The sequence below is a fragment of the Girardinichthys multiradiatus genome, chromosome 8 (genome assembly GCF_021462225.1).
Source record: "Girardinichthys multiradiatus isolate DD_20200921_A chromosome 8, DD_fGirMul_XY1, whole genome shotgun sequence".
NCBI lineage: Eukaryota > Metazoa > Chordata > Actinopteri > Cyprinodontiformes > Goodeidae > Girardinichthys > Girardinichthys multiradiatus.
In genome coordinates this window covers 35,645,155-35,669,904 of record NC_061801.1, presented here as the reverse complement: position 1 = coordinate 35,669,904, position 24,750 = coordinate 35,645,155, and the positions used below count along the sequence as shown (strand labels likewise).

Sequence of the window (24,750 nt, the reverse complement as noted above, 5' to 3'; positions counted from 1 at the left end):
CAATAGTGGCCTTCTGGACAGCAGTTAGGTCGGTAGTCTTACCCATGATTGGGGTTTTGAGTGATGAACCAGGCTGGGAGTTTTAAAGGCCTCAGGAATCTTTTGCAGGTGTTTAGAGTTAACTCGTTGATTCAGATGATTAGGTTCATAGCTCGTTTAGAGACCCTTTTAATGATATGCTAATTTTGTGAGATAGGAATGGTGGGTTTTCATGAGCTGTATGCCAAAATCATCTGTATTAAGACAATAAAAGACCTGAAATATTTCAGTTAGTGTGCAATGAATCTAAAATATATGAATGTTAAATTTTCATCATGACATTGTGGAAAATAATGAACTTTATCACAATATGCTAATATTTTGAGAAGGACCTGTATTCCAGGTTCTTCAAAGATTTGATTACTGCTACGCACACTCTTGGCATTCTGTTGATGAGCTTCAAGAGGTAGTCACCTGAAATGGTTTTCACTTCACAGGTGTGCCCTGTCAGGTTTAATAAGTGGGATTTCAAGTCTTATAAATGGGGTTGGGACCATCAGTTGTGTTGTGCAGGAGATGGATACAGTACACAGCTGATAGTCCTACTGAATAGACTGTTAGAACTTGCATTATGGCAAGAAAAAAGCAGCTAAGTAAAGAAAAACGAGTGGCCATCATTACATTAAGAAATGAAGGTCAGTCAGTCCGAACAATTGGGAAAACTTTGAAAGTGTCCCCAAGTGCAGTCGCAAAAACCATCAAGCGCTACAAAGAAACTGGCTCACATGAGGACCGCCCCGGGAAAGGAAGACCAAGAGTCCCTCTGCTGTGGATAATAAGTTCATCCGAGTCACCAGCCTCAGAAATCGCAGGTTAACAGCAGCTCAGATTAGAGAACAGGTCAATGCCACACAGAGTTCTAGCAGCAGACACATCTCTAGAACAACTGTTAAGAGGAGACTGTGTGAATCAGGCCTTCATGGTAAAATAGCTGCTAGGAAACCACTGCTGAGGACAGACAACAAGCAGAAGAGACTTGTTTGGGCTAAAGAACACAAGGAATGGACATTAGACCAGTGGAAATCTTTGCTTTGGTCTGATGAGTCCAAGTTTGAGATCTTTGGTTCCAACCACTGTGTCTTTTTGCAGCGCAGAAAAGGTGAACGGATGGACTCTACATGCCTGGTTCCCACCGTGAAGCATGGAGGAGGAGGTGTGATGGTGTGGGGATGCTTTGCTGGTGACACTGTTGGGGATTTATTCAAAATTGAAGGCATACTGAACCAGCATGGCTACCACAGCATCTTGCAGCGGCATGCTAGTCCATCCGGTTTGTGTTTAGTTGGACCATCATTTATTTTTCAACATGACAATGACCGGAAACACACCTCCAGGCTGTGTAAGGGCTATTTGACCAAGAAGGAGAGTGATGGGGTGCTGCTCCAGATGACCTGGCCTCCACACTCACCGGACCTGAACCCAATCGAGATGGTTTGGGGTGAGCTGGACCGCAGAGTGAAGGCAAAAGGGCCAACAAGTGCTAAGCATCTCTGGGAACTCCTTCAAGACTGTTGGAAAACCATTTCAGGTGACTACCTCTTGAAGCTCATCAACAGAATGCCAAGAGTATATATAAGACATATTTTCAGTTGATTCACACTTTTTTGTTCAGTATATAATTCCACATGTGTTAATTCATAGTTTTGATGCCTTCAGTGTGAAGCTACAATATTTAGTCATGAAAATAAAGAAAACTCTTTGAATGAGAAGGTGTGTCCAAACTTTTGGTCTGTACTGTATATATACAGTGCCTTGCAAAAGTATTCGGCCCCCTTGAACTTTTCAACCTCTTGCCACATTTCAGGCTTCAAACATAAAGATATAAAATTATATTTTTTTGTGAAAAATCAACAATGTTAAGGTGTTAACAATGTTATGTTAAGCCAATCCCATTACAGACACAATATCAAAGCATCTTGCTGATGGTCTTTCCTGAATATAAATGTTGCATTTCATTTACAAATCATGATGTTAGAGTTCAGGAAGAGTGGGGAAGCACAGAATACAGTTTTTCACAGTCAGTAATAATTAGGTGTGCCATGTCATCTGCTGGTTCACTGTGTATTATCACGTCGAAAGTCAATGCAGCATGTATCAGAAAATTGTAGACCCGATTTCATTTTCCAGCAGGACTTGGCACCTGCTCACATGACCAGAAGTAACACCTGATTTAATGACCATGATATCTGGCCTGGCCCTAACTGGCCTGACCAGAGACTCTGTGGATTGTTGTCAGGAGGAAGATGAGAGACAGCTGACTCATTGATGCAGACAGGTTGAAGGCTGCTATTAATCAACCTGAGCTTCTTCAACAACTTAACAGATCCAGAGACTGCTCACCTCCATGCCACGCCACACTGATGCACTAAATAATGCAAAAGCAGCCCTGACTTTAATTGTTTAGACAAAATTTTCAACAGGTCTATGTTTCTGAATTAAAAATCTTTACTCAATGAAATATATGATATTCCAGTTTGCTGGGATGCACCTGTATCTTCAGTCCTGAATTAAAAAGTAGGCTATAGATGTAAGAGTGTCTTTAGAAATGTGTTCAATATCAACAATGTTAAGGAATAGTCACCGATGAGCCGCAGTTTTCATGAGATAATTTTAAATATGTTGTCACTCCATCTATCATGATATTACATTGCTCTATGCAGTTTGGGTGTCAATTCTATTGTACATCAAGTGCTGTAGACATGAACAGCGTTGTCAACCTGACGCAAATTTATGACAGTCATTAGTTAGAATAAAAAAAGCTCCAGTCCAATGAGAGAAAATCAGAAACATTAGCATGTAGGTCAACACTGGTGCAAACCATGACTGCCAATTCCCAAAAAGCAGGAGACAAGGGCTCTGCAGAAATATAGAGGGTTTATTTAGCTACTTTATAGCCCTGATATCAATGTGGCCACAATCATTTAGTTATATGGTATAACTGATCCAGTGTACACAACACAACTGAAGTGGAAGGAAAATGGAACAGGTTTTCAACATGTTATACATATACAAATCTGAAATAAACGTGGTATGCATTTGCAATTAGCCCCCTTTACTCTGACACCATAAGTACAATCCTTTACAGCCAGGTAGCGTAAGAGTTGACCCAGCCAGATAACTTAAGAGTTGACCCAATTAGTAAATAGTGTCCACTTGTATATACTTTAATCATCTTGGAGTTTTGTAAGAGAACATTGGTGAACAAACATCATGAAGACTGTGGAGCACAGCAGACAGGTCAGGGAGAAAGTTGTGGAGAAGTTTAAAGCAGGGTTAGGTTGGAAAAAAACATCCCACACAGCACTGTTCAATGGCCATCATCTGAAAATGGAAAGAGTATGGCACAACTACAAACCTACCAGGACATCACCATCCAACTAGGCTGAGAGGCCAGGAAAAAGAGATTTAATCAGAGAAGTAGCCAAGAAGCCCATTGTAACTCCAGAGGAGCTGCAGAGATACACAGCTCAGGTGGAATAGTCTGTAGACAGGACTATTAGTTGTGCAAGCCACAAATTTGGCCCTTATGTAAAAGTGGCAAGTAGTTGAAACACTGCCATAATAATTCCTGTTTGTGGTTTGGTATAAGAGATATACAGTAAACCTGTATAAGCTGCTATGGTCAGATCAGACCAAAACAGAACTTTTTGACCTTTGTGAAAAAAAGTACATGTAGAGGAAAACTAATACTGCACAAACCCCTGAACACACTATTCCTACAGAGAAGCAAGGAGCTGGCAGCATCATGCTGTGGGGAAGCTTTCCAGGAGCTGAATATGGAGGAATGATAAAAGAGAAACTGACAGCAGGTCCATCTTCCAGCATTTTTCTCTACCTTCACAATCAGGCAATTTTGTGTTAGTCAGAAAAATGCTTTGTGCTAGTCAGAAAAATGGCTACTAAAATACACTGAAGTTTATGTTTGTGAAATGTGAAAATGTTTAAGGCTTATGAAATAGCTTTGCTAGACATTATATGCCTTTATCCAATACGATGTCCCTGAATAACCCTGCAATCACATGCAGCCTAAAACATCCGGCAGCATGTAACACGTGTCCACAAAGGCACAAACTGTGTAAGAGTCAGGGAAATTTCCTGTATTTGTCCAGCTGGAGATGATTTAAGCAAAACCTCCTTAAAATCAACATATTCATCATACACCTCGTATCTAATCAGCTGCTCTATTACTGCAGTGAAAGCTTTCTCTTTTCATCACTTTTTAAAACTCATTTTAATGAATTTGCCACTTATAGCACAATATGATTCACCTTTAACATTTCATTGCCTTCCAGCTGCCCTCAGCTATAAAGGTTCCTCATCTGAACTGTTTTCAGGTCAAGGTTACAGGGGGTATTTTTTTCACCACTGTTGCCATAGAACATCCTTTATTGTCCTAGTGAGTAAAATCTGTGAACCATCTTTTTCCAGTTTAAATTGTCATAGTGCCAAAGAGCTGAAATAATAAGAAATATTTGCAACCAATCAGCTAGTGAGAGTATCAGTCACGTTCAGCTAGACCATTGGCAACTAAAAATGTGGATTCTTTTTTTCAGTTAGAGAACATAAATTGCTAAGTAGCCAGTTCATGCTAACAACATCACATACTCGGAGAAAATTGTATTTTCTACAGAGAAATGTCTCCTTTTCCTACAGGCTGCCACTTAAACAGCTGACATGGAAAGGCCAGCAAAAGGGACAGGACTTTTGCTTTGTTTTATGCTGTTGAGCTACTAGCTATACTGGTACATGTTGGATTAGGAAATGTTACAAGCCCGAAGGAAAACCTGAGGCCATGGTAGGCCATATGTCAAATGTTTGCCAGGGGCCAGAACGGGCGACATCAAATCCTACCTGAAACTGCTGGCTAAGGATAAGCGTAAATACGGTAGGATTGTTATTCACGCTGGCGGTAATGACACCCGGTTACGCCAATCGGAGGTCACCAAAGTTAGTGTTGCTCCGGTGTGTAAGTTTGCCTAAACAATGTCGGACTCCGTAATTTTCTCTGGTCCCCTCCCCAATCTGACCAGTGACAACATGTTTAGCCGCATGCTGTCATTCAACCGCTGGCTGTCTAGGTGGTGTCCAGAAAACGATGTGGGTTACATTGATAACTGGCGAACATTTTGGGGAAAACCTGGTCTGATCCGGAGAGACGGCATCCACCCCACTTTGGATGGAGCAGCTCTTCTTTCTAGGAATCTGGCCAGATTTATTAGTTCTCCAAAACTCGGACAACCCAGGGTTCAGACCAGGAATCAGGGTTGTAGTTTAACACTCTTCTCTGCAGCTTCTGTACTGCTACCCACCCATTACCCTGTTAAAACAGTGTCTCGCCCATGGCCAAAATTGAATAGATAAAATAGTTCAGATAAAAAAATTCTAAAAGGAGGAAATCATGAAAATCTCATAAAAATAAACACAACTCAGACTGAAAGGAAAATAAAACAATTAAATGTGGCTTACTTAACATAAGATCTCTCTCTTCAAAGACTTTGCTAGTTTATGACTTGATTTGTGACAATCAGATTTGTTTATTTTGTCTCACAGAAACCTGGCTGCAGCAAGAGGATTATGTTACTATAAATGAGTCAACTCCTACCAATTATTAAAATTTTCACATACCTCAAAATACTGGGCGAGGAGGAGAAGTAGCAACCATCTTTCAGTCCAATTTATTGATAAATCCCAGACCAATTTACAGCTACAACTCTTTTGAATATTTAATCCTTAGTTTTCCTCATCCAAATTGCAAAGCACTAAAACCACTTCTGTTTTTGGTTTTGTACCGTCCAACAGGCCCTTACTCTTAATTTTTAGATACATTTTCAGATTTTTTTATCTAAGTTAGTGTTAAATACAGATAAGGTTATTATAGTGGGGGATTTTAACATTCATGTTGACACTGAAAGTGATAGCCTAAATATAGTGTTTAATGCTATCTTAGACTCAATTGGCTTTGCTCAAAACATTAACAAACCTACCCATCTTTGTCTTCATTCTCTGGACCTTGTGCTGACATATGGCATTGAGTGTAAAGACATGACAATATTTTCTCATAACCCTGTCCTGTCTGACCATTTTTTAATAACCTTTGAGTTTAATTTAACCGAGTACTCCACACCTGAAAGAAAATTTCATTATAGTTTATCATTATCAGTCAATGCTGTTTCACTTTTAATTTCCTCATTATCACAGAAAAAGACAGTGAAGGGCAATCATTTTATTTTTTCCCCTTCACAAATTGATTCTCTTATTCAGTGTTACTTAATTATTGCGTGGTGCCTTAGACAATGCAGCCCCCTTGAAAAAGAAGGTAATTATTCATAGGAGGTTAGCTCCCTGGTTTAATTCAGAGCTGCATACTTTAAAGCACAATGTTAGAAAATTGGAGAGAAAATGCGCTCTACACACCTAGAGGATTCCTACTTAATCTGGAAAAATGCCCTACTGTTTAATAAAAAAACACTTCGCCAAGCCAGAACAGCTTATTTCTCATCATTAACAAAAAAGAACAAGAATATTCCGAGGTTTCTCTTTAGTACAGTTGCTAAACTTACACATAGTCATAGCTCTGTTGAGTCATCCATTCCCTTAGCTTTCAGCAGTCATGACTTTATGGTATTCTTTAAAAACAAAATTGATTCTATTAAAAACAAAATCATTGGCATACTCCCGAAGATGATTACTTCATCCTCAGCAAGCGAGACAACATTGGAAGTAACTGTAGAACCTGATTTGTGTTTGGACTGTTGTGATCCTGTGAAGCTTTCTGAGTTATCAGAAATATTAGCTTCATGTAAACCTTCAACTTGTATGTTAGACCCAATCCCAACCAAATTATTTAAGGAAGTGTTCCCTCAGATTACCAGCCCCATTTTAGACATAATTAATCTATCCTTAGTAAATGGATATGTACCACAAGCTTTTAAGGTAGCAGTAATTAAACCTTTACTTAAGAAACCTTCGCTTGATCGAGATGACTTGAGAAATTACAGACCTGACCTGTTTGAATAGTTTCAGTCAGGTTTTAGCTCTCATCATAGCATTGAAACAGCTCTGCTGAAAGTCACTAATGATATTCTTATGGCCTCAGATAAGGGACTTGTGTCTGTACTTGTCCTGTTAGATCTCAGTGCTGCATTTGATACAGTCGATCACAATATTCTCTTAAAAAGGCTGGAATATGCTGTAGGGATCAGGGGAACAGCGCTAGGCTGGTTTAAATCTTATTTGTCTGACAGATTCCAGTTTGTTTATGTAAATGATAAATCATCTTTACACTCCATGGTAAATTGTAGAGTACCACTGGGTTCAGTACTTGGGCAGGTTCTCTTTACTATATATATGCTTCCAATAGGTAAAATTATCAGGCAGCATAGGATACATTTTCACTGATGATACTCAGCTTTACCTATCCATAAATTGTTATGAGCCCAACCAGTTAGATAGACTACAAGCATGTCTTAAGGACATAAAAACTTGGATGACATAAAATTTTTTGCTTCTAAATTCAGAAAAGACAGAAGTTGTCGTCTTTGGACCGGAGTCTTTGACAAAGAAACTGCTTAGTCAATCACTTAACCTGGATGGCATTAAATTGACCTCCCAATTTAATAAAGTAAATCTTTCCGATAATAAAGTAAAAAACCTTGGTGTTACTTTTGACCAGGACATGTCATTTAAATCCCATATTAAACAAGTTTCTAGGATTTCCTTCTTTCATCTCTGGAACATTGCCAAAATTAGAAATATCCTGTCCAGGAGGGACACTGAAAATCTAGTCCATGCATTTGTTACTTCAAGGCTGGACTATTGTAATTTGTTACTATCAGGATGTCCACAAAATGCAGTTAAAGCTGATTTAAAATGCTTTACCAACCAAATTACCAACCTTTCGCACAATGCAACAGGAAACAACACTCACCAATTATTTTTACCTCTGCCTTCCTCCTTCCCTGTTGGATGGAGTAAGGGGGAGTCAGGTTTAGCCTAAACCGGCTCAGTTATGGTTGAGGTCAGAATCAGAATCAGAATCAGAAAAGCTTTATTGCCAAGTACGTTTTTGGACATACAAGGAATTTGTTTTGGAGGTGCAAACACACCCTCCGTTTCTGCTACCTGTGCGACCCCTTCTCTTTTCTAATGGTTATAAACAGCCTTACAGAGAGAGGTACCCCCAATCCTTGTGGTTTTTAGTATAACAATGGCCAACAGTGGGCTCTAGACAAACTTTATCAATTTATTATTTTACTTACAGTATATATCTACTATGTAAACATCAGTTTTATTGTGAAGGTAAATAATTAAAATTAATTGTGTGTTCTTTTTTAATGAGACAGGAGATAGGGAGAGAGAAAAGGGGGTAATATATGCACCAAGGGTCCCAAGGTTGGGAATCAAACCCCGGACAGCTGGGACTGGTAATTTTCATATATTCGCATCCCATGATGTTTTCGCCAAGAAAAACTTTTAATGTTCACAAGAAGGAAAAACATTTTCAATGGTAAAATTAGGCAAAGTCTTTTCCATACTAAGCAAAAGTAGCCTGCTCAAGAAGTAAAGCACATAAAGGGACTGAAAACCTAAACCTAAATATGTCTGTAAACAGCCCTTTAGTGTCATTACATTTATGAAATTCTATGCAGATACTGCATAAAAACATGCAATCCAATCGTTCATATTGCCTTTGATATTCAAAACATCACACACTGTATATTTTTATATAGCTTACTTCTCAGTCATCTTTCTTCAAAGTTATTATGAGCCACAGTGGAGGAGCTAAAGAGCCACACATGACTCTGGAGCTGCAGGTTGGAGACACCTGCACTGGAGCTTTGCTATGCTCTACTGCAAATCTACTACAAATTTCTTGTAAGCGCTATAGAAAGATTGGAGACTTAGCCTAAGTCAGACTTAGTCAAAAATAATATCAGAGAAGCCAGCTCACTATATGTATTCAACAATATTCTAGAAACACATTTTTAAAGGCTAAATGGATTCAACCCATAGATGGCTTTTCTAGTAATGCTGACAAAGATGCAACCATTGACAGATTAAAAGACAATCCAGCTTGCCCTGGGGGCACATTAATTTGTAACAGGTGAGCAAACTGAAACTAAAACCAAAAACTGCTGATTGCAACACAACTACTCTTTTCATTGTCCCACAGTCACTCCATGTTTGCTGAATGTGGGCCCATTCATTCTTTCAGGCCTGGTGTAACTGGATAAACTTCTGACTTTGAAGTAACTAAAAGAAAACCTCAAAAAAAATTTTTTGAGGTTTTTTAGTTTTGTTTAATGTCAGACAATGAGGAAAAAAGGTTCTTTCTCGTTTCTTATAGTGTATTATATGTAAACATCTGATTTCAACTCTACTTCCTAACACGGGACATTGTTCCAACTGTAGAAAAATTACAGGTTGGAATCTTTTAAACATTTCTTTGTTCAATAATGCCAATACAGTAAAAATTATGAAGAATGAATTTAGTTTTATACACGTGTATGAAGGGCGATGTATATATTCCTGTTCTTGAGTGACAATAGGAAACCTCTGCAAGAACTCTGGGAACTGGAGGTGACTATGCAGCACACTTGCAAACAAAGCTTGGTAACATTTCTCTCAAGCTTCAAGGTGTTCTGATAATGAAGTCTCTTGTTGAGCTTATTAGGAAATAGAAATGCTTTGAAAACATCCTCACAGCAACAAGGTTATTGTACCTTGTTTACATGGTTACTCTCCTTTTCAATTCATCCTGATCCTAGTGATACTCCAGTAGTGTCTCTCTGTAGGATGCACTGACATCCAGCTGTACCACAACAGAGGAGTCAGCATGTAGTCAGCAGCAAAGCTGTTTGCTGCAGAGACTTCAAACTCTGTTAATGAAATATAAATCAATCATTAAAAGATGCTAGCCAGAACCTGGGGGCTCGGGATGTCTAGGGGGTGAGGGGTTCCTGGTGTGGGTTTGGTCAACAGGTGCCTTTGAGGGCTGGTATAGTTCTAGAGTTGATGTACTCATGAGAATAAATTTGTATCATACCTGAACAATGTCCTTTGAACAATAAATCAAATCAATGTCTGAGAAATGATGTATAGGAAGAATAAAAGAGTCCCTCCGTGTATTTGCTGAAACAAAATCTGATCATGCACAAATACACATGACATGGCTGCTGTACAGTTATCTGTAACAGTTGCTCACATGGGAAGCCAACATGCTGTCTGCGTTAGACCAGTCAGAACCAACCAAGGGTGGGGGGAAACTGCCAGTCCACACTTTTATGAATTTTCACTTTATTAATAGCAAGCTGCGTATGGAAAGGGCAACTTCTCGACACCTTCCTTTATTAACAACATTCATTGTTATAAAGAACCTTAAAGGTCCTACAGTACTTCAGTTTCTCACTGTAGCCACAAGAAAATGTCCTTTCACAAATTTTTCAAATATATTGATGGACTTAATTTCTCTTGTGTATATAATATAGTCACAAAAGACTTTACATAAAGTGCATCAAAGCGATGCATGGAAATAATAATTAAAAGATGAGGCCACTGCAAAGACAACATGAGGAAGGACAAAGACTTCAGCGTATGTACTGGCTGAGCTAAACAAAACTGACAGGGAAATGAATAGATGGTGATTTTTATGCGTGGGGAGATACATTTATGCCCTTTAAGATTCACATTTTCTCTTTTAACAACAACAAACTTTAATAGATTCACTGACAGTGTAAGGAATAGCCCAACACAAAGTAGTGCACAATTGTAAAATGAACAGAAAAGGATAGAGTTTTTTTGTTTTTTTTTACAAATAAAAGGTAAAAATGTGGTGTGCATTTAGTGCATCAAAACCCAACTAACTAATATGTATAGTTAGGGGCGTCGCCAGGGATTTTGGATACCATGAAAAGAAATCTTACTGGGACCCCCCATAGCCGGCCACCAGACCGGCAAAAAATTTTAATACTGTTTTACATAAAACTATGCAGTCAGTCATGGGAGAAGGCTGGAGTACCTGGTGAGAACCCATGCATGCACGGGGAGAACATGCAAACTCCATGCAAAAAACTGCAGAAAGACCCCCGGAACTGGAGTCGAACCCAGGACCTTCTTGCTGCAAGGCAACACAGCTACCAACTGTGCCACCGTGCAGCACCCAAAACTATGCATTGTAATGATATTTTTGGTTATCATTTCCAGACTTGTAAAATGAAAAACATGACAGTTACTTGGTATGGCAAGCACTGAAAATACAATTAAATTAATTTAGATTCACTTATTTGCTGCAAGACCAACTCTATATTCCAAAACCCATCTCTTTCTTTAAATACTTGAACATAAAATTATCTTAAGATGAATCACCTCAAAATACAGAACATAAATACAAATTAACCTTTTTCGATTGAAATGAAATGCGATTATAATCTGTGGAGGAATAAATAAAATCTCGGCAAAAAAACACCATTAAAAACTAAATGCACACACCAGAAATGTTCTATGTTCCTACAGCAAGCAGGGGGATGAGGGTCCCAAACAACTGACCAAACGTTATATTTCAGTGATACCTGATGCTTTTTAAACCATTAAAATCGTTCTGAAATAAATACAGACTATAGACAAAAAATGTTATTCTGTAATGTTTGTTCTCCGTCATAATAGATTAATTCAACACAGCTGCTCACCTTCTTCAGATGGTACTTGGGTTTCTGCAGGTGGGACGGGGGGGGGATGCTGCTCTTGACGTGTCTGTTCAGAACATCCATCATTTTTTTTAGCAGAGCAGCTTGCTAAAACTTTGCCTCCATTGATTTATCAACTAAAACAACAGTGAAATATATAAATCCAGAATTTTCTTCAGAAATATGAGCTAATATGTGGGGGAAATGTGAGCTAGCATATAAACTATGGACAAAGGTAGGAATAGACAACAGGTTAAAGTTCCAGAACTTTCTGTTACATGAACCACCAAGAGACCCACCTTTCCAGTGAAAGAATTGGGTGGCATACTGTCTACTCTTTGCATCTTTCTCTTGTCTGAGCTTTTTCTCTTTCCTTTTTTGGCTCCCTGACTTATGCGGCATCTCTCGTCTCCGCCTCCACTCGCTGTCTGTGAAAAGTTGTCTGTGGCTTTCTGATGGAGCAGGGGACGGACTGAACCGTTTTACGTAAATAGAGAAGGGGGCATTATGAAATGTTTCCGAAACAAATAAAGTTAGTGTTACCAATTCATCGTAAATGAAATATATGTGTCAATTGTAAGTTTATTGCTGAGTGTCAGTTAGTATTATAATTGTATGAGGGGCCTCTCTGGGCCCCTGTCAATCATGGGCCCCTAGAATCCTTCTCATTATTCTCTTATTTTTGGCGCCCCTGTGTGTAGTCCACCTATGTATAATTTAATATCTGTATAAACCCAGCTGTTCTGTGATGGCCACAGAGGTTTATTAAAGATCACTAGTAAAAGGGTGTAAGCTTTTCCAAGAAAACAGAATAAGCCAATAAAATAAGAAAAAGTCCTGATTTTTAAATAAAAGACACATCCGCATCAGGTGTTGCACATTTGTTTAATCCTTAAAGTGCACAGAAAAGATCTGCTCCAACTGCTCTCCAAGGCAGTCAACATTCTTCTGTGGTGATGCAGTTTGCACATTTTTAGGAAAGCCCTTCCAAATGAATTTACTGTATTTATTTAAAGTCATACACTTGTTTTTCACCAGGGTGAAGTAGGTTTTTCAGCTCTTGCCAGTTTTATTTTTGTAGAAGTGGGAAAAATAATGGCTCTTTGGACTGTAAAGGTTGCTGACCTCTGGTCTAGAGGGAATGAAGCTATAAAGTATTTATAAGTTTATTTGAAACATTTTATCACATCTTTAACATTGGTGCCAATAAGTGTGGAGGACATTGTATCAAATATTGCAAAACGTTTGGCACCCTTTACAGTCTAATTGCTTTCAGATTTGCAATGATGTGGGATGTGTTAAAATTTGAAAGGAATCAGCAAAGTAAAGCTGAGGACTTGAGACACGGAGAGCTCCATTCAAAAAATATCCGACCATCAATGCCCGTAATGTCGAATTGTGCAGATATCCTGCTGACGTCTTCCTCTATTAAAAAAAACTGGAAACCAATTAATCTGTGGTGCTGGGTTAATAAGTGCCATGCCATGAGCATAATTCCTTTAACCCTTGGAAAAAATTTTAACTTTCAGACCAAATGATGCTGTGCCCAGCATTTGGTTTGCAGGGTTTTATCTCAGTGCTGTGGAAAGGTATGCAGCTTTCAAATGATGACTTCATTTATTAAAAGGAAAAGGCTAATCAAACCAACCTGGCCGTGTGTGAAAAAGCATCGCCCCCCCAAACCTACTAACTCATTCGGCAGCTACTGGCGGCACCAACCATCATCAATCATTTGTGATAACCGGCAATGACTCTTACACATCACTGTGGAAGACCCCACACAATGACACCACCACCGCTTGTGGTGTCTTGCCAGTCACAGAATATTTTTCCTAAAGTGGTAAATGTGAGAAAGCCTTTGTGTTCTTTTTGGTCACCAGTGTTCTAGACCTGGGGACTCTAAGCTTGATGCAGTTTCCACCCAGTCTCTTTTCTTTTGCTGAATCAGCAACACTGGCCTTAACCGAGGTAAGTCAAGCCTCCATTGCTTTAGTTATTGTTCTGGGTTATTTTGTGAATGGATCTCACTGTGGTTAACTGAGGCCTCAGAAATGGCTTTGTAGCCCTTACTAATAGATATCAGTGACTTTAATTCTTATTCTAGAGTTTCTTTAGATAGAGTTTCATTTGATAACATTTTACACCTAATAGATTAAATCCACATTTTTATTTACTGAGGTTATCTTTGCATGATGTACATTTTTGATGATATTAAACTTTTAATTAGGACAAAAAAAAAATGAATCTATAAGGAGCTAAATCATTTTTCACTATCTGTACCTTACTATGAATGGTTTCAACATGTTTGCTTCTTTACATCCCTGAGAACATATCATAATCATATTTCATTTATATGCCTATGCAGTCAATTTGGAACACGTGTTGGCATGAAAGAAATGTGCTTGAAGTGTTTCATGCTAACTTTAGAAGAGGCTGAATAATTTTCATTGGATAATCTGTAAAAGATCGGTGCAACATTTAGCAGCTGTTACCCATGCCATGTTTAGGTTTTGTTTAGCTCTTGGCTCCATGCTTTTCACTTTGCTTTCAGCTCACTTAGGAAACCTTGAATCTTAAATTTTGGATGTACTGTAAAGGCTTGCACATATTTTGGAGCCCAGTGGAGCTCCTGTTCTTGGTATTTGAACCACAGCACTGTAACCTTGTAAAGGAAGGGTATTGTGAGGATATTTATTCCTAATCTGTGGTATAATATCATGATCTGCAGATAGTGTTTTGATATTGAGACTCAGATATCAGGCAATGTCCTGTAAGAGGCAGCAAGTGCTGTAGGAATTTAAAACAGCTTAAATATCATGATGTGGACAAAATAAAAAATAATAAGTGAAAGTAACGGGTTTAGGTGTAATATCTACATAAACATTATACATGTCCTATCCATACTACTACAATACAGGAGCATTCATACCCAGATACTGGCTGCACTGAATTTTATCAAACCAATTTTTAACTTAGACAAAAATAACCAAATTAATTGCAAATAAAAGGTAAAAAAGCTTTCCAAAACCAACCTGGCTCTTTGTGAAAATTCACTTATTAAATTAGAAATTAACTGTGATTCACCACATTTTTTTGGAAGCTGAGTAAACTTTTTGTAGCCAAGCCAGCCATGATTGCTGCCAGACCTTTAGAATCAAGAAATCACTAAATGACATAACTGCACCTGCGTGGAGGTAGGCTAAAAGATCTTAAAAAGAGACACATCATGCCTCTGGTGCTAATTTGCCTTTTTTGGAACTGTACAACGCAGTTGATGGAATCATAAATTGTGCTTTCTAGAAAAAAATCCTGAAGGATCCTGAAGGATCAGTTCAAGACCTCTAGATAAGGCTCACTTGGTTTGGGCAGCAGGACAATGATATGAAGCACAGCAGCAAGTTCCCCTCTGATTGGCTAAGAAATAAAAAAACAACATAAAGGTTTTAGAGTGACCTAGTCAAAGTCTGGAGATAAACCAAATTAAGATGCTGTGGCATTACCTTGAAAAGGTCCTAGATCCTCAAACACAGGGTTTTCTCTCAAGCTCAAAATGATTAGCCACTGTGGAAAATTATCAGCAAATTTGATAAGCCACATACACAGTTGATTAGCCACAACCCGACTACAGCTTTGATTAAAAAACAAAGTTCCGTTATTTAAACTGACATCAAATGTAATCAGAAGAATGTTAATGATACATTCTGCAGACTAAAACAAGCAGTACTGTAGTGCTGGTTTAAAAATAAAGCAACTCTGTCTAGCTCTTCTCTAGAAGGGAAAACTATAATACAGATCCCTATTCTCCGATAGTCTGCAGAAATCTCAGTCTACATTTCTTACTGGTCCAGTCTTTACCAACTTGAATACAAGTACTCATACTCAAAACCCACATTAGATATTGTGTGAAACTAGTTTGAAAAGTGCAGACATGAAAATAACATCATCTTCTTTAAATCACTGGTTTTCTGACAAGAAATACATAAATTAACATAATGGAGAAGTGGAGAAAAACAAGAGCCTGGCGGGTGCATGTGGCTGTTGGAGGGGAAATGAGCTCTGCCGCATGCGCAGATCAGTCGGGCAACACTAATCTAAACTGCCACATGACAACAGTGTAAACTGCTGCAAACAATAAAACATTCGGTCTTCCTGACCTGAAGTGCCGCTAGCTGAGGACACTTACGTAAGCCAAAAATAACACACGGATGCGCAGCGTAAAGTTCACAGTCAATTCAAATGTGAACATATTAAACCTTGTGACATAACCAGGCAGACAAAGGTGAATTTTACCAAAAAATAACTAAGTCACAAGTAAGGCTGAAGTAGGATGTTAGTATTTTCATTCTGTAGCATTTTCTGTGGATGATGGACATGCAGAGCTATCAGGTGTTCTAACGATATACCACAACCTGACCGATGCATCTAGCTTGTCAAGAAACAATGCGGTAGAAAAATTCGATGAGGTAGCTCAGTGCGTCAGAACTCCAACCCGCATCTGTTTTTGGGCTAGCAGTGGGTCATTGTGCATGAGAGCGACCAGGATTGTAAAATGCAATTAATCAAAAACTTGCAACCATGGCGAACTGCAACTGTTGCTTAATTTACACAATTCTACAAAGTAGAGCAGCCCACACCCGACGTCCAAACTTGTTTAATGAAGGAAATCATCGTTTCATAGTTTGACAAAAAATCAAAAGCAGAAAAAACTATTAGCAGGACATTCTGTTTTCACAGAACTGTTTCTCATTGTAAAATTCTCAGTATGGAGTATTTGCAAGGCAGTGAAACAAAGTAAAATAAGGTTTTATATTGGATCATCCTCTCAGATTTATGGATGTGGGGCAATGTTGTTAATCTTGACGATGCGAAGTGCCTCTGTAAACCTTGGTGCATGTAGATGTGTCTTTCAAATAAAAAAGAAATATCGTTCCTGCAGCTCTGATCTCAGGCTCACTGTGAACCAAGGATTAGGAGAATTGTTATGGGATAGCACAGGTATTTCCTTTCTCTGTAAACATCTCACAAAGCCAAACAGTCCAACAAACCATCCATCTCTGAGACAATTAGGCCTATTACAGAAACCGTAATGTAGCCTCTAATGAGATACAAAGGATCTCAAATCAAACCACACACCTACAGGCTAATACAGTCATTCCTTGGCCAATTAAATTAGGTATTTGTCTTATGCTGGATCTGGTCAAGGTCATAGCACTATGGGGATCCATTTTGGATACAGGGACCGAATGTGAATGAGGGACCGCCATCCCCTCACTGTTGTTTCAGTCACGTTATGTAATGAGCTTCTCCTGCTCCCTACAGACTAGATATCATTATAGAAATGAATTACCTGAATCCCCTTACTTTCCAGTCGCTCTCGTTTATGCAGCTCTGTGCATCCTTGGACAGGACATTAGAAATGGATTATGGGACATTTTCATCAGAGAATAATCCTCCTGATGACCTCTGGCCTTTTTTTTTGTTTGGTTCTGGACAACCAGATTATGATTCGAGGCACTCCTATGTCTCATGTCTGTGAGTTGTGTGCACTTGCTGCAAGTTAAGGAGCCAATAAAATGGTTCCTGTGGTATGAGAATAGAATAAACAACCAGCAAATACACATACTAAATATCAACCTGTCAGCAAGGAAAGAATGGATCCCATTAAATAATAGACTTCCAAATAAACCTCTGAAAAAGATTCACTTGGAAAATTTAGGATTTATTTTCTCTGTGGTTAGTCCAGGTGAGAATGCAAAAGAAGAAGAGACATTTGGAAATATTGGAGAAGGAGAGGTGTGATTATGTTAGTCATCAGCAGGGTGATTACCTGCCACAAGGCTTCCTGAGGCTCGGCTGGTAATATGTTAGCAGACCAGGTGCCATGACATTGACAGGGCAGCCGCCGCTGTACTCCTCCTTAGCCCAGTCCTTCAAAACAAAACGGGGCTACAGATATAACTTTGACATATTTTAATGGTGAAGAACAAAAAAAAAGGAAAATGACACTAACTCCTAAAAACTAACATGTACTACCTACAATTCTGACTTCATTTTGGCTGAGCGAGATGTCCACAGCCAAGATGAAGATAGATGCCCCCCACCACCACCATTTTCCATCCTCCCACTCCCATAAAACATCCATGTTTGGCAGGCTTATGAGTGCCTATTTATTTTTCATTTTAGAAAGACCCTGGGGTGAGTTTTAACATAAATCTCCTAACTTTACCCTGGCAACAGATCTGGTTACCCAACGACACAAAAGACATGAATAATAAGAAGAACAAGGCAGTTAAGGTGGCCTAATTACAACACTTTGTTCAAACATACTTAAAATTTGTTCATACGATGGTTTAAAATTTATTCAGAAGGGTGGATTTGGAGGAATATTTTTCCATTTAACAAGATAACATTGGGAAAAAATTGCAACCTTGTGTATGTTTAAAGTTTTGATTTTTCTCGTTTCATAACTGTATAGGAGGAAGGTATAAAAGGAAAAGATTGAGAGAGTAGGCAGGGAAGGCAGACAAAATTACAGAGCTGATTGATGAGAAATCTAAGACAGAAGAAATGAGTGTTGGGGAGAGAGGTAGAAAGATGGGCGTGAATCTGACAACGGCTTGAAACACTGTGATAAAGAGTCAAAGGAAGACAGGTAAACAGATGGTTCTACTGCAAGATGATGTGGCGGCCTTGTAAGTGATTTTTATATTAAACAGAGAACAGGAGACTTTTTCCTATTTTATGTCAGCTTTTCTGTGATGAAAACATTTTGTTTGCTTTATTAGTAATTACAATCAACAATGGTTTAACCACATTTACAGGGCCTTGAAAAGGTATTCATTCCTCTTGACCTTTTTCACATTTTGCCATACTAAAACCATAAACTTTTACTCAGTAATTTGTTTTATCTAGATTTTATGTGATGGACCAACACAAGGTACTGTATAATTGTAAAGAAGAAATAGTTTTCAAAGATTGGTCACGCATTTGTGTCCTGCTGGAAGGCGAACGTCTGCCCCAGCCTCAAGCTTTTCACAGCCCCTAACAGGTTGTTTTGTTTTGGACTGGCCATTTATTTTATCATCAGCTCTGACCAGCTTCCTTGTCCCAGCTGAAGAGCAACATCCCCACAGCATGATGCTGCCACCACTCTTTTTCACTTGAAGCATATTGTAATCGGGGTGACTTACATGGATAGTTTTCCTCTACATATAGCGCTTTCTTTGTAGCCAAAAAAGATTAAGTTTGGATGATTTCACCAGAGCACCATTGACATGTTTGCTGTGTCATGTGTAGATGGCTTTTGCAGCCAGCAAACGTGCTCCCCCAGGATTTTCAAAGCTTGAGAAATTGTTTTATAACCTAATCCTGCTTAAACCTCTCCAAAACCTTGTTCCTGACATGTCTGCGATGTTCATTGGTCTTCATGCTGCTGTTTGTTCTTTAATGAACCTGTCAGGCCTTCACAGCACAACTGGATTTATACTAAGATTAAATTACACACAGGTGGACTTTGTTTACTGATTAGGCAAATGTTTGCAGTGAATTTATTGAGGAGTCTCAGAGTAAAGGGGGTTGAACACACATTAGGTTAAAAAATAATTGGATTAAAACCATAATGATCCTTTTAAATGATTCACTACTTTGTTATGGTTAATCACATAAAATAATAAAAAATACATTAAATGTTGTGGTTTTAGTGTAATAAAATTTGAAAGAGATTCCAGCCATTTGATTACGTTGCAAGGTCCTATGAATAAAAGTTCACAGGTAATGAAGACGTCTTCAGGAAACTGCTGCAATTTCTACAATTGCAGCTAAAATACTCGGAGTGATTATGTGACGAATAAAACTGTCAGTGTTGAAAGCACTAAATAAGATGCCTTTAAAGTGTTTCGCTGCATACCTTAAAATCTATCGCTTTGTGCCGTCATTAAGTTGCATGACATCTTTATGAGTCACGCAGAGCCAACATGGGCAATATAATCTGTTCAATTAAAGAGAGAGAAATGAAGACATGTATAGAAATGTGGTAACATTTTTAAGAATTTCAAAGTATATATGTGGATTGGGGAAGCTGAGCTACTCCTATCCACCACAGCACATCCAGTCTCCTTATAAAGCAGTGAACCTGGGTGGAAAAAAACCTGCTGAATATTTGATGGGTCCAAGTTGACTCGCTAACAGGAACCTGCAATTTTCCTGCTTAATGGAATAGCAGAGAAGTGAAACCCCTCAGAGCCCAGTGAGACGTTCAGAAGAAATTAAAATGATCTTTTGAACTTGTAGACGATCTCGTCTGTACATTTATCGTCAATGACGTTTGGATAACAGTAATTAAAAGAAGGTAGGGAAGAAATCTGATAACAATTTAGCAACCATAAAAATCGAGGGAAATCTTTCTGTCGGCTATGCAGCCTCCATTCATTATTCTTTCTTTACTCAAAGTAATTGTTCTTAAAAGTAATGTCCCCCATGAGTCTCTTTGTCAGCGAAGTAAAATCATGATATCTCCCTTAATGTTACTGCCCAGGGTTTGCTTAAGGCGTTTTTCCACTGGAGCTTGGCTTTCGATAGCACAGCATATGGGAAGCAACCGAGGACCTGGAATCATACATTTAGCATGATTAATGTACTGTTTCACATTCAATCAATGTATGCTATGCATCATGTAATGGAGCTAAATAGCAGTTCTGTTTGTGTGTGACACAATATGATTAGTGCAAAAATGATATTCCCAGCAAGTATTTTCTTTTCCAGTAGAGTAGCAGTGTTGTTGGTTTCATATTCTTTCCTGCCTTCGCTCCATGGATTTAAAGAGGACCATTTTAAATCCGACCAATGCAGCATCTGATTTAATCCTTCCCACTGAACAGTTTGGAAACAGTGATTCCCGATTAAATCTATGGAGCAGAAACCAATATTTCCTCTTTCCTGTGGAAAAGTCAAAATCAGTGAGCATTTAAACATGTGTTTAAGCCCTAAACATCAGTGAAGAAGGGAGAAAGGAAGGACATAAGAAACAACAGAAAAAAGACACAAAGAAGGAAGGAAAACAGCATAGAGAAAAAGAATGTAAAGAAGGGGTCATGATGGAGGTGGGAAAAAATGACACAAGCAACCCAAGAAAAGGACACAAGGAAAGACAGAAAACACACATGGAGGAAAAGGTAGGAAGGACATGGAAGAAAGAAGTAACAAGAAAAGGACAGAAGGTAGGAAGGACACAAGGAAGGAAAGATGGAAAGACAGAGAGAAAGAATGGAAGACAGGTAGGATGAAAGGACTCTAGAGCACTAGAACAAAAGGTAAGAAAGACTCAGACAAGGAAACAAGAAGGGACACAAGGAAGGAAGAGAGGACAAGGATAGAAAACCACAACGAAGGGGTGAAGAACAAAAGGAAGGAAGGAAGCACACAATGGAGTAAGAAATAAAGCAAGGAAGGAACATAATGAAGAACACAAGAAACAAAAAAGGAAGGAGGAACACAAAGAAGAAAGGAAGAACAAAAGAGAGAAAGGATGAAATTCCATTTGACCTTTGTTATGCCCCCATCCCACTCCTACGCTCATCTAGGGGAAATAAAAAGGGGCGGCAAAAAACACGTCTCAAGCTGATCTGGTTGGGGTTTAAAATTATTTATTCACAGTGACTCAGAAAAGATGTACAGTTCAAAACAACCCTCATCAAGGGACTAATATGAGCAAGAAAGCACAACAATCAAAATACCCACAAGAGGCACGACAACACCAAGTTCAAATCAAGTACGATCTTCAAAACCAACAATCTCCCTTGGCTTCACAGGTTGCACAGCAAGTTAACTACTTCAGACAAGCATTCAACAAGATCACAGAAGACAAGGCTTGTAAAGCACATGGGGGCAAGCTACACAGCTCAGCCCATAGCTGTCCCAAATGAGCTACCTTCAGAGCCTTTTCAAGGATCAGGTGTTCACTCAAACGGGAGTGATTGGTCCAGTATCCCAAAGCCAGACCAATGATCCTCAGTGGGGAGGCTGGCCCAGGCTCCAACCAGCCAATCCCAAGGTTGTGTTGCCACACCTGAATTTGCATGGGGAAAACTGCACCACCGCTACCAAAGCTAGGGGCTTTAACATCCTTGAAAACCTTGTTTTCATATTTATCAGACCTGGAAAATACTGCAGTCAAATGTCATGCTTTTCCAAACTTTCCCAGACAGTATATGAATCTTGACCTAGAGTTTTTACAGTTTGCTGCTCTGGAACATTAAGATGTGTGAAACACAATGCCAAGAAGAAAAGATATAAGCAATTACCTTAAAAAGAAACTGATGCTGCCCATCAATTGTAAAATGGTTATAAGGTAAATTCTAAAGTCCAGCATTCTTCGGTGAGAAAATATTTGACAGCTGGCAATTTTCATGTCTCAGCAAATTCACACTGTCAGACCGTTAAAGATGAAAGAGCCCCATCCCAAAGTCTAAAGGCCTCAGATAAAATGTTAAATATTATCTTTCATGTCAACAAAACTGGGGAAAGTCTGAAGAAAGAGGGTGTTTTTGGCAGGGCTGCTAGAAGAAAGCTTTCCCTCTATAAAAAGTTTGTAAAGTTCCATCTGGGCGAACCAAAATACTTCTGGAACAATGTTCTTTGGAGAGATACTTAAACAGGGGCATAGCTTCAAGTACAGTGGTGGAGCTATGATGATTTGGTCTTGTTTTACAATGATGTGAAAACACTTGCTGTACACATGATTACCACATTTTACTTCCACATGTATGCAGTCACAAGTGGATTTTCCAGTTGTGCAAAGATGTGATACCTTCAACAACAATAGCTTTAGAATTATTTACCATTATTACTAATTATTTATTACTGCTATTCTCATTGTTAGAGTATATTGCAAATGGCACTGTGTGAAGATAGCAGATATTTAGACCCATATTTAGCCCATCACTCTTTTAGGTTTCTAATGACAATCTGGTTGAAAGTGTTACTGGAGTTGCTGCCGAAATAGAAGTAGGGAGTTACTGCCCATACCCATACAACTGATAACCACACACTGGCAGACCATTTAGGACAGTGCCGGTTGACACTGCCATGCAGGCTGTGTGAGATTAAATTATCTGTAGGTCAGCCAGGTTTATCATATTCCCATACAATGCAGTTGAGCAAGCATTTTTATACAAAGTACAAATTATATTGCATATACAAAAATGCAACAAACCAATAGTTTAGTAAACAATTTTTTGTTGGTTAAACAAGAGTTTCATACCATTCCCTTTAGACTCTGAGTGCATCAGAGCTTACAGTACTTATTGAAATAAACCCATGCATTAAGTACACTTCTGCATTCTTTTCAACAATAATGTATATAATCAGGGTTATAACCTACTTATCGAGGGAGGACTCTTATTTCCAGGATTTACAAACAGATTGTGCTCAGATCCATTCATATGCATTTTCAAACTTCTGGATTTGTTTGTGCAGATGCAGTTTTCTCTTAAAAATGTAGTGTTTTACTACTAAATCTAAGCAAGTATTTAATTGAATATGACTAATCTGCATAATAGGCAGATTTTGCAAACAAAAAAAAACACCCGAATGCCACTAAAGTGAAGGAGGTGGCACTATGTTGGTATGTTAAAATAAACATTTTTAGTTCTGGCGAAAGGTTTGCTTTGAACAAATATATTGTTTTTATTAACAGTTTTTATGATTATTATCATGACTTTTATCAACACATTTAGAGCTTGTTATCGACAGTCAGGACATTTTCAGACAAAGATAAACTGGTAAAAATGGCTCCAATTGTTGGAGTTAATACTAATGCGAAAAAGCAACTGTGGCCATAACCTAAAAGGCTGTAACTTCAGCATTTCTTAAAGTGCTGGCATTCCAAGTTTTCATGGATACTCAAAGAACTAGGTTTTACATATAAATGCCAAATATATCATTTTTATTCCTTAAGTTTTGGTTTCAGATAAAAAAACAAAAAAAAAGGGTTTATAACAGACGCTTTGACCAGTAAAGCACTTACTTTCTCTTCAAAGTGGATGCACGATGCAGCCTCAGGACCAAGATACTTCACCAGACTTGAGAGCACAGCTTCCCTTCTTTCTCCAGCCTGCAAACACAGAGAAAAGCCAGCCTTAGCTTTGTATTGTTGGTGCTTACCATTTAAAAGCAGAGCACCATACTGTTGAAATAATAATGCATATCAGTGTTTTTCTGAGCTCAGAAAGGGTTTTTTGTGAGCAGCAGTATGTATGTATGTAACAAGTATATAAAGAAATAAAATGAAGGAATGAAGTGATAATTTAATGCATCATTCTGACTTAAACAACTGTTTACTAATTTACATTCTGGAAAACACTGAATTCATGTGTTTTATTTTATACTGATTTTACATTTACTACAGAATTTACTGCATTCATTTGTTTACAGTATTTATGGACTAAATGCTATGTGAAACTATGTGAATTTTTATTGTGTTTTTTTATTATTCTATTACTTCAGTATTTGAATGTGCTGTGTTCGTATATGATGCAAGAAAAATGTTGTAACAAGGATCATCTTGCAGAGCTTAGCAATAGAATTCACACCCTTGAATGTTTCACATGTTGTTACACTGTAGCCACAAACCTCAATGTATTTTTAGTGCATAACTCTGATATGTTTTTTGCTTTACAAACGTATATCTGAAAAGTGTGGGTGCATTTGTATTCAGCTGTTCAGTTCAGTTCAGTTTATTTATATAGCGCCAATTCACAACACATGTTGTCTCAAGGCACTTCACAAAGTCAGGTACATACATTCCAATTAATCCTGACTGCACTGTTCAATACAGTGCAGTCAGATTCATTTATTTATTCAAATTGGATAAAAAGATTTTCTGTCTAAGGAAACCCAGCAGATTGTATCCAGACAGGGACTTGCATCATTCACTCCTCCCGGATGAGCATGTACAGACAGTGGACAGTCACTGGTGTTGACTTTGCAGCAATCCCTCATACTGAGCATGCATGTAGCGACAGTGGAGAGGAAA

General features: G+C 38.4%; 1 protein-coding gene across 3 annotated transcripts in view; it reads right to left on the bottom strand.

Moving 5' to 3' along the window:
• Positions 1-24,750, bottom strand: part of si:ch211-127i16.2 (probable flavin-containing monoamine oxidase A) — a 105,296-nt gene that overhangs the window by 3,591 nt on the left and 76,955 nt on the right. For 2 of the 3 annotated variants that reach the window (XM_047372624.1, XM_047372623.1), the window contains 2 exons: positions 23,743-23,829; positions 17,548-17,648 (listed from right to left, as the gene is read on the bottom strand). In XM_047372624.1, the coding sequence (XP_047228580.1) occupies positions 17,548-17,648; positions 23,743-23,829 (188 nt within the window). The remainder of the gene's footprint in view (positions 1-17,547; positions 17,649-23,742; positions 23,830-24,750) is intronic. The other variant, XM_047372625.1, reaches the window with a different exon arrangement.